General features: G+C 47.8%; 1 protein-coding gene across 2 annotated transcripts in view; it reads right to left on the reverse strand.

The window, feature by feature from the left end:
• The window catches only part of LOC132390103 (receptor activity-modifying protein 2-like), a 165,330-nt gene that overhangs the window by 137,764 nt on the left and 12,876 nt on the right, over positions 1–14,690 (reverse strand). For both annotated transcript variants that reach the window (XM_059962698.1, XM_059962697.1), the window contains one exon: positions 13,679–13,793. In XM_059962698.1, coding sequence (XP_059818681.1) covers positions 13,679–13,793 — 115 coding nt within the window. The remainder of the gene's footprint in view (positions 1–13,678; positions 13,794–14,690) is intronic.

Genomic DNA, 14,690 nt, shown 5'->3' on the forward strand with positions numbered 1-14,690 from the left:
TGCCTCTGTACAGTTACACAGTTATTGACCCTGACCCTGAATAAACAGTGACTCTGTACAGTTACACAGTGATTGACCCTCACCCTGAATAAACAGTGGCTCTGTACATTTACACTGTGAGTGACACTCACCCTGAATTAACAGTGACTTTGTACAGTTACACGGTCAGTGACCCTCACCCTAAATAAACAGTTGATCTGTACAGTTACACAGTGATTGACCCTCACCCTGAATAAACAGAGACTCTGTACAGTTACACAGTGAGTGACCCTCACCCTGAATAATCAGTGACTCTGTACAGTTACACTGTGAGTAACCCTCACCCTGAATAAACAGAGACTCTGTACAGTTACACAGTCTGTGACCCTCTCCCTGAATAAACAGTGACTCTGTACAGTTACACAGTGATTGACCCTCACCCTGAATAAACAGAGACTCTGTACAGTTACACAGTGAGTGACCCTCACCCTGAATAATCAGTCACTCTGTACAGTTACACTGTGAGTAATCCTCACCCTGAATAAACAGAGACTCTGTACAGTTACACAGTCAGTGACCCTCACCCTGAATAAACAATGACTCTGTACAGTACACTGTCAGTGACCCTCTCCCTGAATAAACAGTGACTCTGTACAGTTACACAGTGATTGACCCTCACCCTGAAAAAAAAGTGACTCTGTATATTTACACAGTGAGTGACCCTCACTCTGAATAAACAGTGACTCTGTACAGTCACACAGTGAGTGACCCTGACCCTGAATAAACAGAGACTCTGTACAGTTGCACAGTGAGTGACCATCACTCTGAATAAACATATACTCTGTACAGTTACACAGTGAGTGACCCTTACCCTGAACAAACGGAGACTCTGTACAGTTACACAGTGAGTGACCCTCACCCTGAATAAGCAGTGACTCTGTACAGTTACACAGTGAGTGAACGTCACTCTGAATAAACAGTGACTCTGTACAGTTACACAGTCAGTGACCCTCTCTCTGAATAAACAGTGACTTTGTACAGTTACACAGTGAGTGACCCTCACCCTGAATAAACAGTGACTCTGTACAGTTACACAGTCAGTGACCCTCTCTCTGTATAAACAGTGACTCTGTACAGTTACACAGTGAGTGACCCTCACCCTGAATAAACAGTGACTCTGTACAGTTACACAGTGAGTGACCCTCACCCTGAAGAAACAGAGACTCTGTACAGTTACACAGTGAGTGACCCTCACCCTGAATAAACAGTGACTCTGTACAGTCACACAGTGAGTGACCCTGACCCTGAATAAACAGAGACTCTGTACAGTTGCACAGTGAGTGACCGTCACTCTGAATAAAGAGTGACTCTGTACAGTTACACAGTGAGTGACCGGCACACTGAATAAACAGTGACTCTGTACAGTTACACAGTGAGTGACCCTCACCCTGAACAAACGGAGACTCTGTGCAGTTACACAGTGATTGACCCTCACCCTGAATAAACAGAGACTCTGTACAGTGACACAGTGAGTGACCGTCGCTCTGAATAAGCAGTAACTCTGTACAGTTACACAGTGAGTGACTCTCCCTCTGAATAAACAGAGACTCTGTACAGTTACACAGTGTGTGACCCTCACCCTGAATAAGCAGTGAGTCTGTACAGTTACACAGTCAGTGACCCTCACTCTGAACACACAGTGACTCTGTACAATTACACAGTGAGTGACCATCACCCTGAATAAACAGAGACGCTGTCCAGTTACACAGTGACTGACCCTCACTCTGAATAAAGACTCTTTGCAGTTACACAGTGATTGACCCTCACCCTGAATAAACAATGCCTCTGTACAGTTACACTGTCAGTGACCCTCTCCCTGAATAAACAGTGACTCTGTACAGTTACACAGTGATTGACCCTCACCCTGAAAAAAAAGTGACTCTGTATATTTACACAGTGAGTGACCCTCACTCTGAATAAACAGTGACTCTGTACAGTCACACAGTGAGTGACCCTGACCCTGAATAAACAGAGACTCTGTACAGTTGCACAGTGAGTGACCATCACTCTGAACAAACGGAGACTCTGTACAGTTACACAGTGAGTGACCCTCACCCTGAATAAACAGAGACTCTGTACAGTTACACTGTGGGTGACCCTCACCCTGAATAAACAGTGACTCTGTACAGTTACACAGTGAGTGACCCTCACCCTGAATAAACAGAGACTCTGTACAGTTACACAGTGAGTGACCCACACTCTGAATAAAAAGTGACTCTGTACAGTTACACAGAGAGTGACCCTCACCCTGAATAAACAGTGACTCTGTACAGTTTCACTGTGAGTGACCCTCACGCTGAATAAACAGAGACTCTGTACAGTTACACAGTGAGTGACCCTCACCCTGAATAAACTGTGACTCTGTACAGTTACACAGTGAGTGGCCCTCACTCTGAATACACAGTGAATCTGCACAGTTTCACAGTGAGTGACACTCCGCCTGAATAAGCAGAGACTATGTACAGTTACACAGTGAGTGACCCTCACCTGGAATAAACTGTAACTCTGTACAGATACACATTGATTGACCCTCACCCTGAATAAACAGAGACTCTGTACAGTGACACAGTGAGTGACCGTCACTCTGAATAAGCAGTGACTCTGTACAGTTACACAGTGAGTGACTCTGTACAGTCACACAGTGAGTGACCATCACCCTGAATAAACATTGACTCTGTACAGTTACACAGTGATTGACCCTCACCCTGAATAAACAGAGACTCTGTACAGTTACACAGTGAGTGCCCGTCACTCTGAATAAGCAGTGACTCTGTACAGTTACACAGTGAGTGACCCTCACCCTGAATACACAGTGACTCTGTACAGTTACACAGTGATTGACCCTCACCCTGAATAAACAGAGACTCTGTACAGTTACAGTGATTGACCCGCACCCTGAATAAACAGTGACTCTGTACAGCTACACAGCGAGTGACCCTCACTCTGAATAAACAGTGATTCTGTACAGTTACGCAGTCAGTGAACGTCACTCTGAATAAACAGTGACTCTGTACAGTTACACAGTCAGTGACCCTCTCTCTGAATAAACAGTGACTTTGTACAGTTACACAGTGAGTGACCCTCAACCTGAATAAACAGTGACTCTGTACAGTTACACAGTCAGTGACCCTCTCTCTGAATAAACAGTGACTCTGTACAGTTACACAGTGAGTGACCCTCACCCTGAATAAACAGTGACTCTGTACAGTTACACAGTGAGTGACCCTCACCCAGAAGAAACAGAGACTCTATACAGTTACACAGTGAGTGACCCTCACTCTGAATAATCAGTGACTCTGTACAGTTACACTGTGAGTAACCCTCACCCTGAATAAACAGAGACTCTGTACAGTTACACAGTCAGTGACCCTCTCCCTGAATAAACAGTGACTCTGTACAGTTACACAGTGATTGACCCTCACCCTGAATAAACTGAGACTCTGTACAGTTAAACAGTGATTGACCCTCACCCTGAAAAAAAAGTCACTCTGTATATTTACACAGTGAGTGACCCTCACTCTGAATAAACAGAGACTCTGTACAGTTGCACAGTGATTGACCCTCACCCTGAATAAACAGAGACTCTGTACAGTTAAACAGTGAGTGACCCTCACCCTGAATAAACAGTGACTCTGTACAGTTACACAGTGAGTGACCGTCACTCTGAATACACAGTGAATCTGCACAGTTTCACAGTGAGTGACCCTCACCCTGAATAAACAGTGACTCTGTACAGTTGCACAGTGAGTGACCGTCAGTCTGAATACACAGTGAATCTGCACAGTTACACAGTCAGTGACCCTCACCTGGAATAAACTGTAACTCTGTATAGATACACATTGATTGACCCTCACCCTGAATAAACAGAGACTCTGTACAGTTACACAGTGAGTGACCGTCACTCTGAATAAGCAGTGACTCTGTACAGTTACACAGTGAGTGACTCTGTACAATCACACAGTGAGTGACCATCACCCTGAATACACAGTGACTCTGTACAGTTACACAGTGAGTGACCACCACCCTGAATAAACAGAGACTCTGTACAGTTTCACAGTGAGTGACCCTCACCCTGAATAAACAGTGACTCTGTACAGTTACACAGAGTGACCGTCACTCTGAATAAGCAGTGACTCTGTACAGTTCCACAGTGAGTGACTCTGTACAGTCACACAGTGAGTGTCCCTCACCCTGAATAAACAGAGACTCTGTACAATTACACAGTGAGTGCCCGTCACTCTGAATAAGCAGTGACTCTGTACAGTTACACAGTGTGCGACCCTGACCCTGAATAAACAGAGACTCTGTACAGTTACACTGTGAGTGACCCTCACTCTGAATAAGCAGTGACTCTGTACAGTTCCACAGTGAGTGACTCTGTACAGTCACACAGTGAGTGTCCCTCACCCTGAATAAACAGAGACTCTGTACAATTACACAGTGAGTGCCCGTCACTCTGAATAAGCAGTGACTCTGTACAGTTACACAGTGTGCGACCCTGACCCTGAATAAACAGAGACTCTGTACAGGTACACTGTGAGTGACCCTCACTCTGAATAAACAGTGACTCTGTACAGTCACACAGTGAGTGACCCTGACCCTGAATAAACAGAGACTCTGTACAGTTGCACAGTGAGTGACCATCACTCTGAATAAACATATACTCTGTACAGTTACACAGTGAGTGACCCTTACCCTGAACAAACGGAGACTCTGTACAGTTACACAGTGAGTGACCCTCACCCTGAATAAGCAGTGACTCTGTACAGTTACACAGTGAGTGAACGTCACTCTGAATAAACAGTGACTCTGTACAGTTACACAGTCAGTGACCCTCTCTCTGAATAAACAGTGACTTTGTACAGTTACACAGTGAGTGACCCTCACCCTGAATAAACAGTGACTCTGTACAGTTACACAGTCAGTGACCCTCTCTCTGTATAAACAGTGACTCTGTACAGTTACACAGTGAGTGACCCTCACCCTGAATAAACAGTGACTCTGTACAGTTACACAGTGAGTGACCCTCACCCTGAAGAAACAGAGACTCTGTACAGTTACACAGTGAGTGACCCTCACCCTGAATAAACAGTGACTCTGTACAGTCACACAGTGAGTGACCCTGACCCTGAATAAACAGAGACTCTGTACAGTTGCACAGTGAGTGACCGTCACTCTGAATAAAGAGTGACTCTGTACAGTTACACAGTGAGTGACCGGCACACTGAATAAACAGTGACTCTGTACAGTTACACAGTGAGTGACCCTCACCCTGAACAAACGGAGACTCTGTGCAGTTACACAGTGATTGACCCTCACCCTGAATAAACAGAGACTCTGTACAGTGACACAGTGAGTGACCGTCGCTCTGAATAAGCAGTAACTCTGTACAGTTACACAGTGAGTGACTCTCCCTCTGAATAAACAGAGACTCTGTACAGTTACACAGTGTGTGACCCTCACCCTGAATAAGCAGTGAGTCTGTACAGTTACACAGTCAGTGACCCTCACTCTGAACACACAGTGACTCTGTACAATTACACAGTGAGTGACCATCACCCTGAATAAACAGAGACGCTGTCCAGTTACACAGTGACTGACCCTCACTCTGAATAAAGACTCTTTGCAGTTACACAGTGATTGACCCTCACCCTGAATAAACAATGCCTCTGTACAGTTACACTGTCAGTGACCCTCTCCCTGAATAAACAGTGACTCTGTACAGTTACACAGTGATTGACCCTCACCCTGAAAAAAAAGTGACTCTGTATATTTACACAGTGAGTGACCCTCACTCTGAATAAACAGTGACTCTGTACAGTCACACAGTGAGTGACCCTGACCCTGAATAAACAGAGACTCTGTACAGTTGCACAGTGAGTGACCATCACTCTGAACAAACGGAGACTCTGTACAGTTACACAGTGAGTGACCCTCACCCTGAATAAACAGAGACTCTGTACAGTTACACTGTGGGTGACCCTCACCCTGAATAAACAGTGACTCTGTACAGTTACACAGTGAGTGACCCTCACCCTGAATAAACAGAGACTCTGTACAGTTACACAGTGAGTGACCCACACTCTGAATAAAAAGTGACTCTGTACAGTTACACAGAGAGTGACCCTCACCCTGAATAAACAGTGACTCTGTACAGTTTCACTGTGAGTGACCCTCACGCTGAATAAACAGAGACTCTGTACAGTTACACAGTGAGTGACCCTCACCCTGAATAAACTGTGACTCTGTACAGTTACACAGTGAGTGGCCCTCACTCTGAATACACAGTGAATCTGCACAGTTTCACAGTGAGTGACACTCCGCCTGAATAAGCAGAGACTATGTACAGTTACACAGTGAGTGACCCTCACCTGGAATAAACTGTAACTCTGTACAGATACACATTGATTGACCCTCACCCTGAATAAACAGAGACTCTGTACAGTGACACAGTGAGTGACCGTCACTCTGAATAAGCAGTGACTCTGTACAGTTACACAGTGAGTGACTCTGTACAGTCACACAGTGAGTGACCATCACCCTGAATAAACATTGACTCTGTACAGTTACACAGTGATTGACCCTCACCCTGAATAAACAGAGACTCTGTACAGTTACACAGTGAGTGCCCGTCACTCTGAATAAGCAGTGACTCTGTACAGTTACACAGTGAGTGACCCTCACCCTGAATACACAGTGACTCTGTACAGTTACACAGTGATTGACCCTCACCCTGAATAAACAGAGACTCTGTACAGTTACAGTGATTGACCCGCACCCTGAATAAACAGTGACTCTGTACAGCTACACAGCGAGTGACCCTCACTCTGAATAAACAGTGATTCTGTACAGTTACGCAGTCAGTGAACGTCACTCTGAATAAACAGTGACTCTGTACAGTTACACAGTCAGTGACCCTCTCTCTGAATAAACAGTGACTTTGTACAGTTACACAGTGAGTGACCCTCAACCTGAATAAACAGTGACTCTGTACAGTTACACAGTCAGTGACCCTCTCTCTGAATAAACAGTGACTCTGTACAGTTACACAGTGAGTGACCCTCACCCTGAATAAACAGTGACTCTGTACAGTTACACAGTGAGTGACCCTCACCCAGAAGAAACAGAGACTCTATACAGTTACACAGTGAGTGACCCTCACTCTGAATAATCAGTGACTCTGTACAGTTACACTGTGAGTAACCCTCACCCTGAATAAACAGAGACTCTGTACAGTTACACAGTCAGTGACCCTCTCCCTGAATAAACAGTGACTCTGTACAGTTACACAGTGATTGACCCTCACCCTGAATAAACTGAGACTCTGTACAGTTAAACAGTGATTGACCCTCACCCTGAAAAAAAAGTCACTCTGTATATTTACACAGTGAGTGACCCTCACTCTGAATAAACAGAGACTCTGTACAGTTGCACAGTGATTGACCCTCACCCTGAATAAACAGAGACTCTGTACAGTTAAACAGTGAGTGACCCTCACCCTGAATAAACAGTGACTCTGTACAGTTACACAGTGAGTGACCGTCACTCTGAATACACAGTGAATCTGCACAGTTTCACAGTGAGTGACCCTCACCCTGAATAAACAGTGACTCTGTACAGTTGCACAGTGAGTGACCGTCAGTCTGAATACACAGTGAATCTGCACAGTTACACAGTCAGTGACCCTCACCTGGAATAAACTGTAACTCTGTATAGATACACATTGATTGACCCTCACCCTGAATAAACAGAGACTCTGTACAGTTACACAGTGAGTGACCGTCACTCTGAATAAGCAGTGACTCTGTACAGTTACACAGTGAGTGACTCTGTACAATCACACAGTGAGTGACCATCACCCTGAATACACAGTGACTCTGTACAGTTACACAGTGAGTGACCACCACCCTGAATAAACAGAGACTCTGTACAGTTTCACAGTGAGTGACCCTCACCCTGAATAAACAGTGACTCTGTACAGTTACACAGAGTGACCGTCACTCTGAATAAGCAGTGACTCTGTACAGTTCCACAGTGAGTGACTCTGTACAGTCACACAGTGAGTGTCCCTCACCCTGAATAAACAGAGACTCTGTACAATTACACAGTGAGTGCCCGTCACTCTGAATAAGCAGTGACTCTGTACAGTTACACAGTGTGCGACCCTGACCCTGAATAAACAGAGACTCTGTACAGTTACACTGTGAGTGACCCTCACTCTGAATAAGCAGTGACTCTGTACAGTTCCACAGTGAGTGACTCTGTACAGTCACACAGTGAGTGTCCCTCACCCTGAATAAACAGAGACTCTGTACAATTACACAGTGAGTGCCCGTCACTCTGAATAAGCAGTGACTCTGTACAGTTACACAGTGTGCGACCCTGACCCTGAATAAACAGAGACTCTGTACAGGTACACTGTGAGTGACCCTCACTCTGAATAAACAGTGACTCTGTACAGTTGCACAGTGAGTGACCGTCACCCTGAATAAACAGTGACTCTACAGTTACACAGTGAGTGACCCTCACCCTGAGTAAACAGTGACTCTGTACAGTTGCACAGTCAGTGACCCTCACCCTGAGTAAACAGTGACTCTGTACAGTTACACAGTGAATCACCCTCACTCTGAATATACAGAGACTCTGTACAGTTACACAGTGAGTGACCGTCACTCTGAATAAACAGTGACTCTGTCCTCCTTCCCTTTCTCCCATGGTCCACTCCGCTGTCAGATTCCTTCCTCTCTTACCCTTTACCTTTCCCACCTTTCACCTCCCCCAGGTCCCGTCCTCCTCCCCTTTCACCCACCGTCTGCTCCGCTGTCAGATTCCTTCCTCTCTTACCCTTTACCTTTCCCACCTTTCACCTCCCCCAGGTCCCGTCCTCCTCCCCTTTCTCCCACGGTCCACTCCGCTGTCAGATTCCTTCCTCTCTTACCCTTTACCTTTCCCACCTTTCACCTCCCCCAGGTCCCGTCCTCCTCCCCTTTCTCCCACCGTCTGCTCCGCTGTCAGATTCCTTCCTCTCTTACCCTTTACCTTTCCCACCTTTCACCTCCCCCAGGTCCCGTCCTCCTCCCCTTTCTCCCACGGTCCACTCCGCTGTCAGATTCCTTCCTCCTTGGCTCTTTACTTTTTCACCTGTCAGCTGTCAGCTTCTCACTTCACCGCCCCTTCCCACACCTACCTGGATTCACCTTTCATCTTCCTGCTTGTCCTCTTCCCCCCTTCTTATTACGGCTTCTGCTACCCCCCCCCCCCCCACCCATCACCTTTCCAGTCCTGATGAAAGGTTTCAGCCTGAAATGTCGATGGTACTTTTGTCCATAGATGCTGCCTGGCATGGTGTGTGTGTGTGTGTGTGTGTGTGTGTGTGTGTGTGTGTGTGTGTGTGTGTGTGTGTGTGTGTGTGTGTGTGTATGTGTGAGTGTGTGTGTGTCTGTGAGTGTCTGTGTGTGTGTGTATATGTGTTTGAGTGTGTGCGTCTGTGTGTGTGTATATGTGTTTGAGTGTGTGTGTCTGCGTGTGTCTGTGTGTGTGTGTGAGTGTCTCTGTGTGTGTCTGTGTGTGTGTTTGTGTGTCCATGTGTGTGTGTGTCTGTGTGTGTGTGTTTGTGTGAGTGTGTGTGTCTGTGTATCTCTGTGTGTGTATGAGTGTGAGTGTGTGTCTGTGTGTGTATATGCGAGTGTGTGTCTGTGTGAGTGTGTGTGTGTCTGTGTGTATATGCGAATGTGTGTTTGTGTGAGTGTGTGTGTATCTCTCTGTGTGTGTGAGTGTGTGTCTGTGTGTATATGCGAATGTGTGTCTGTGTGAGTGTGTGTGTGTATCTTTCTGTGTGTGTGAGTGTGTGTCTGTGTGTGTGTCCATGTGTGTGTATGTGTGTGAGTGTCTGTGTGTGTATGTGTGTGTGTATCTGTGTGTGAGTGTCTGTGTGTGTATGTGTGTGTGTATGTGTGTGTGAGTGTGTGCATGTGTGTCAGTGTGTGAGTGTGTGTCCATGTGAGTGTGTGTCTGTTTGTGTGTCCATTTGTGTGTTTGTGTGTGTCTGTGTGTGTGTCTGTGCGTGTGTCTGTGTGAGTCAGTGTGTGTATGCATAAGAGTGAGTGTGTGTGTATGTGTGAGTGTGTCTGTGTGTGTGTGTATGTGTGAGTGTGTGTGTGAGTGTGTCTGTGTGTGTGTCTGTGAGTGTGTGTATGTGTGAGTGTGTATGTGTGAGTGTGTCTGTGTGTGTGAGTGTGTGTGTCTGTGTGTGTGTATGTGTGAGTGTGTGTGTGAGTGTGTCTGTGTGTGTGTCTGTGAGTGTGTGTATGTGTGAGTGTGTATGTGTGAGTGTGTCTGTGTGTGTGAGTGTGTGTGTCTGTGTGTGTATGTGTGAGTGTGTGTGTGTATGAGTGTGTGTGTCTGTGAGTGTGTGTATGTGTGAGTGTGTATGTGTGAGTGTGTCTGTGTGTGTGAGTGTGTGTGTCTGTGTGTGTGTATGTGTGAGTGTGTATGTGTGAGTGTGTCTGTGTGTGTGAGTGTGTGTATGTGTGAGTGTGTGTGTGTCTGTGAGTGTGTATGTGTGAGTGTGTCTGTGTGTGTGAGTGTGTCTGTGTGTGTGTGTCTGTGAGTGTGTGTATGTGTGAGTGTGTATGTGTGAGTGTGTATGTGTGAGTGTGTCTGTGTGTGTGTGTCTGTGTGTGTGAGTGTGTGAGTGTGTATGTGTGAGTGTGTATGTGTGAGTGTGTGTGTCTGTGAGTGTGTGTATGTGTGAGTGTGTATGTGTGAGTGTGTCTGTGTGTGTGAGTGTGCACTAACCAGGGGATGGGACGGTGCCCGGGGCAGGGAAATTCTACAAGGGGAAAATGACAAGGGACCTGACGCCCGGCACCGGGTTCGAGGAGTGTGGTCACCGTGGGCCTTGCCGTCACCTACCTTACAAACAGAGAAAGTAGAACAGCACAGCAGAGTGCAGGCCATTCGGCCCCACAGCTTTGTGCTAACCGTTTAACCTACTTCAAGATCAATCGAACCGTTCCCTCCCACTAAAGCCTCCATTTTTCTTTCAACCGTGTGCCTGTCTGAGAGTCTCTGCAACGTCCCTAATGTATCTGCCTCCGTCACCCCGGTCCCCGGCAGGGCATCCCACACACCCAGCGGTCTCCGTGCCTGGAGAGTTACCCCCGGCATAGGGGCAGGTACGTCGGCAGAGGGGGTGGTGGGGTTGTGCTGGGCATCAAATCAGTAGAAAGGTGTGACACAGGATCGGAATCCCTGTGGGTTGAGGTAGGAAACTGCAAAGGTCAAAGGACCCTGGTAGCCATTTTATACAGGCCTCCCTACAGCAGCTGGGGTGTAAACCGGAGATTGCAACAGGAAATAGAAAAGGCATGACCAAAGGGTGATGTTAAGTACCCAACGTACTTTAGTAAACTATTTAAGAACTTTTTAAAAGCTATTTATTAATGCTTTTTGGGAGGGTGATTTTAGATGCATATCATATTTATACTGAGTTAAATACTGCATGTAATTAGTTTTGCTACGATAAGTGTATGGGACACTGGAGAAATGTTGAATTTCCCCTTGGGGATGAATAAAGTATCTATCTATCTATGATAGTCACGGGGGATTTTAACGTGCAGTCGATTGTGAAAACCAGGTTGGAAGTGGATCTCAAGAGAGCGAATGCGGACAGGGTGGTTTTTCGGAGTATCTTGGCGTTGAGCCCACCGGGGGATCAGCTGTACCGGACTGGGTGTTACGTAGTGAACCGGAGGCGATCAGGGAGCTTAAGGTAAAGGAACCCTTGGGAGGCAGTGGTCGCACCGTGATTTGAGTTCAACTTGAGAAAGTACAGTCCGACGTAGCCGGATTTCAGTGGCGGAAGGGGAATTACGGTGGTATGAGAGAGGCGTTGGCCACAGTAAGTCGCGAGGAGATGCGCAGGCTCAGGATAGACGGGTGTCCAGTTAGATGAGAGGTGGGTGGAGATTTCTTTAGCTGGAGGGTGGTGAACTTGTGGAGTTTGTTACCACTGGCTGGGTCGTTGGGGGTACTTAAGGCAGAGATTGATAGGTTCTTGATTGGACGTGGCATCAAAGGTTATGGGGAGAAAGCCGGGGAGTGGGGCTGAGGAGGGAAAAAATATTCATCCATGACGGAATAGCGGAGCAGACTCGATGGGCCAAATGGTCTCATTCTGTTCCTATGTCTTAGCGTCCTATGGACATTCTTCCTCCCCCCCCCCCCGGTATACTTTCCCCAATCACCTTGAAATTATGCCCCCCTCATTTCCACTTGGGGAGAAGTCTCTGGCTGTCCACTCGATCTGTGCCCCTTACCATCCTGGACACCTGAATCAAGTCACCTCTCATCCTCCGTCGCTCCAAAGTGAGGAGCCTTTGCGAAAGGAGGTCAGGCCGGTGCTCTGGAGTTCCTGGGTCACTGGGAGACCGATTCTGGGACGGGGGGGGGGGGGGGACCCGAAACAATTCCCTCCAGAGATGCTTTCTGACCCGCCGAGTTCTTCCAGCATTTCGTGTGGGTTGCTGAGAAGCTGGGGGGGGAGGGTGGCTGTGCAGTTGGGAAAGGAGAACCACTGTTGCCCTAGGGATCAGAAAACAGCCCCCTTCTCCCCCTACACCCACCTCCCCCCCCCACGATACCCACTATGGGGAAAAGGCAGTTCTGGATCGGGTGTTGCGTGATGGACCAAATTAGATTAGGGAGCTTAAGGTGAAGGAACCCTTAGGAGGCAGTGATCATAATACGATAGAATGACCAACGTGTACGATAAGCACTGACAAGTCTGCAGATGCTGGAAATCCAAAGCAACGCACACAAAGTGCTGGAGGATCTCAGAGGATCAGGCAGCATCTATGGAAATTAATAAATAGTTGGTGTTTTGGGCTGAAACCCTTCTTCGGGACTGTGAAGTTGTGGGGGGGGAGGTTAGACACCAGAATGAAAAGGTGGCGGGGGAGGGGGGAAAGGAGGCTAGCTGGAAGGGGGTAGGTGGGAAAGGTCAAGGGCAGGAGAGGAAGGAGTCTGCTCTGGGAGAGAGTGTGGGACATGGGGGGGGGGAAGGAGGACGGGCACCAGGGGGAGGTGATAGGCAAAGGGCTGGGGAGGAAGGAATCTCCCGTGAGTGGACCGTGGGAGGGAAGGGAAATGGGACACTGGGAGGCACCTTGCCTCCTCTCAGCTGCCTATCACCTCCCTCACGCCCGGTTTCACCCACCACGCCCCAGCTATACCCTGACATCCGGACACCTTCCCAGCCCCGAAGAAGGGTCCCGGCCTGAAAAGTCGAGCGCTGGTTCACCTCCGCAGCCGTTGCCTGACCTACCGAGCCTCCCTCCCCACCCCTGGCGCCTCGGGATCCAAAGAAACCCTCCTTCTTATGCGTTCAACTCGGCCCCTACCAGGCCAAAGACTTGTGTTCTGCATTAATGACTCTGATAATCCGCGTAACCTTCGAAGTGTAGTCCCCGTATCTAATGCTCTCTACCTTGGACCATGAAGGGCTGTTTTCTGAGTTGGGTGACTATTTTTTAACAGGGTGTTCCCCCGAGGAATGCCGTCTCGTTTAGCTGTACGCAGGCGTGAGGCCGAGTGAGGATTCAAATTGAAGCTGACTGCCTGCCCGTGGGCCACATACCTGGCCACCGCTGTCCAGTTGCACCACTGCTGGGGTCCAATTTGCCTCATCTTTTCATCGAAAGCGTTCCTGCACCATTTCCTGGTTGCGAAGAGCAGCTGTAGCTCTAAACTTCCTGTTGAATCAAGTGAACAGAGAAGCACTTGAGATCTTCGCTCCGGGATCGGACTTCTTAAAGAGTGTATTTTTCGTTCAGAGGTACAATGCAGCGGCAAACCGTCCCGGCCGAGCGAGCCCGATTGCACCCGACCGACCTACTAACCGGTACGTCTTTGGAACGTGGGAGGAAACCGGAGCACCGGGAGGAAACCCACGCGGGCGCGGGGAGAACATCCGGGGGATTGAACCCCGGGGTCGCTGTCGCCCCAAACCGTGCCACCTCACCTTGTCAGAGGCGAGCAGGAGGGGGACCCACTGTCGCTCCGCTGTGTCAGGAATCAGAAATCCTCCACCCCTCCCCCCCACCAGGACACCCACTACGGGAAAAGGCAATTCTGGGTTGGGTGTCGTGTAATGAGCCAGATTTGATTATGGAGCTTAAGGTAAAGGAACCATTAGGAGACAGTGATCATAACATGACGGAATTCACCCCTGCGGTTTGAGAGGAAGAAGATAAAAGTCAGATGTAACAGTATTACAGTGGAGGGGAAGGGAATTACAGAGGCGTGAGAGAGGAACTGGAAGAGAGAGGAAGTTGACTGGAAGGGATCACTAGCAGGGATGATGGTGGAGCAGCAGTGGATGGAGTTTCTGGGAGAAACTCGTAAGGTGCAGGACAGATACGTCCCAAAGAAGAAATATTCTAAAGACAGGGTGACACAACTGTGGCTGACAAGGGAAGTCAAAGCCAAACATACAAAGAAAAGGGAGGGTATGTAATAGAGTAAAAATTAGCCGGAAGTTAGAAGCTTTTAAATACCAACAAAAGGCAACAATAAGGCCATTAGGAGAAAAACTATGAAATATGAAAGTGAGAAGGCCTATAGTATCAGAGGGGGTGACAAAAGCTTTT

This window comes from Hypanus sabinus, unplaced genomic scaffold (assembly GCF_030144855.1).
Source record: "Hypanus sabinus isolate sHypSab1 unplaced genomic scaffold, sHypSab1.hap1 scaffold_770, whole genome shotgun sequence".
Lineage (NCBI taxonomy): Eukaryota > Metazoa > Chordata > Chondrichthyes > Myliobatiformes > Dasyatidae > Hypanus > Hypanus sabinus.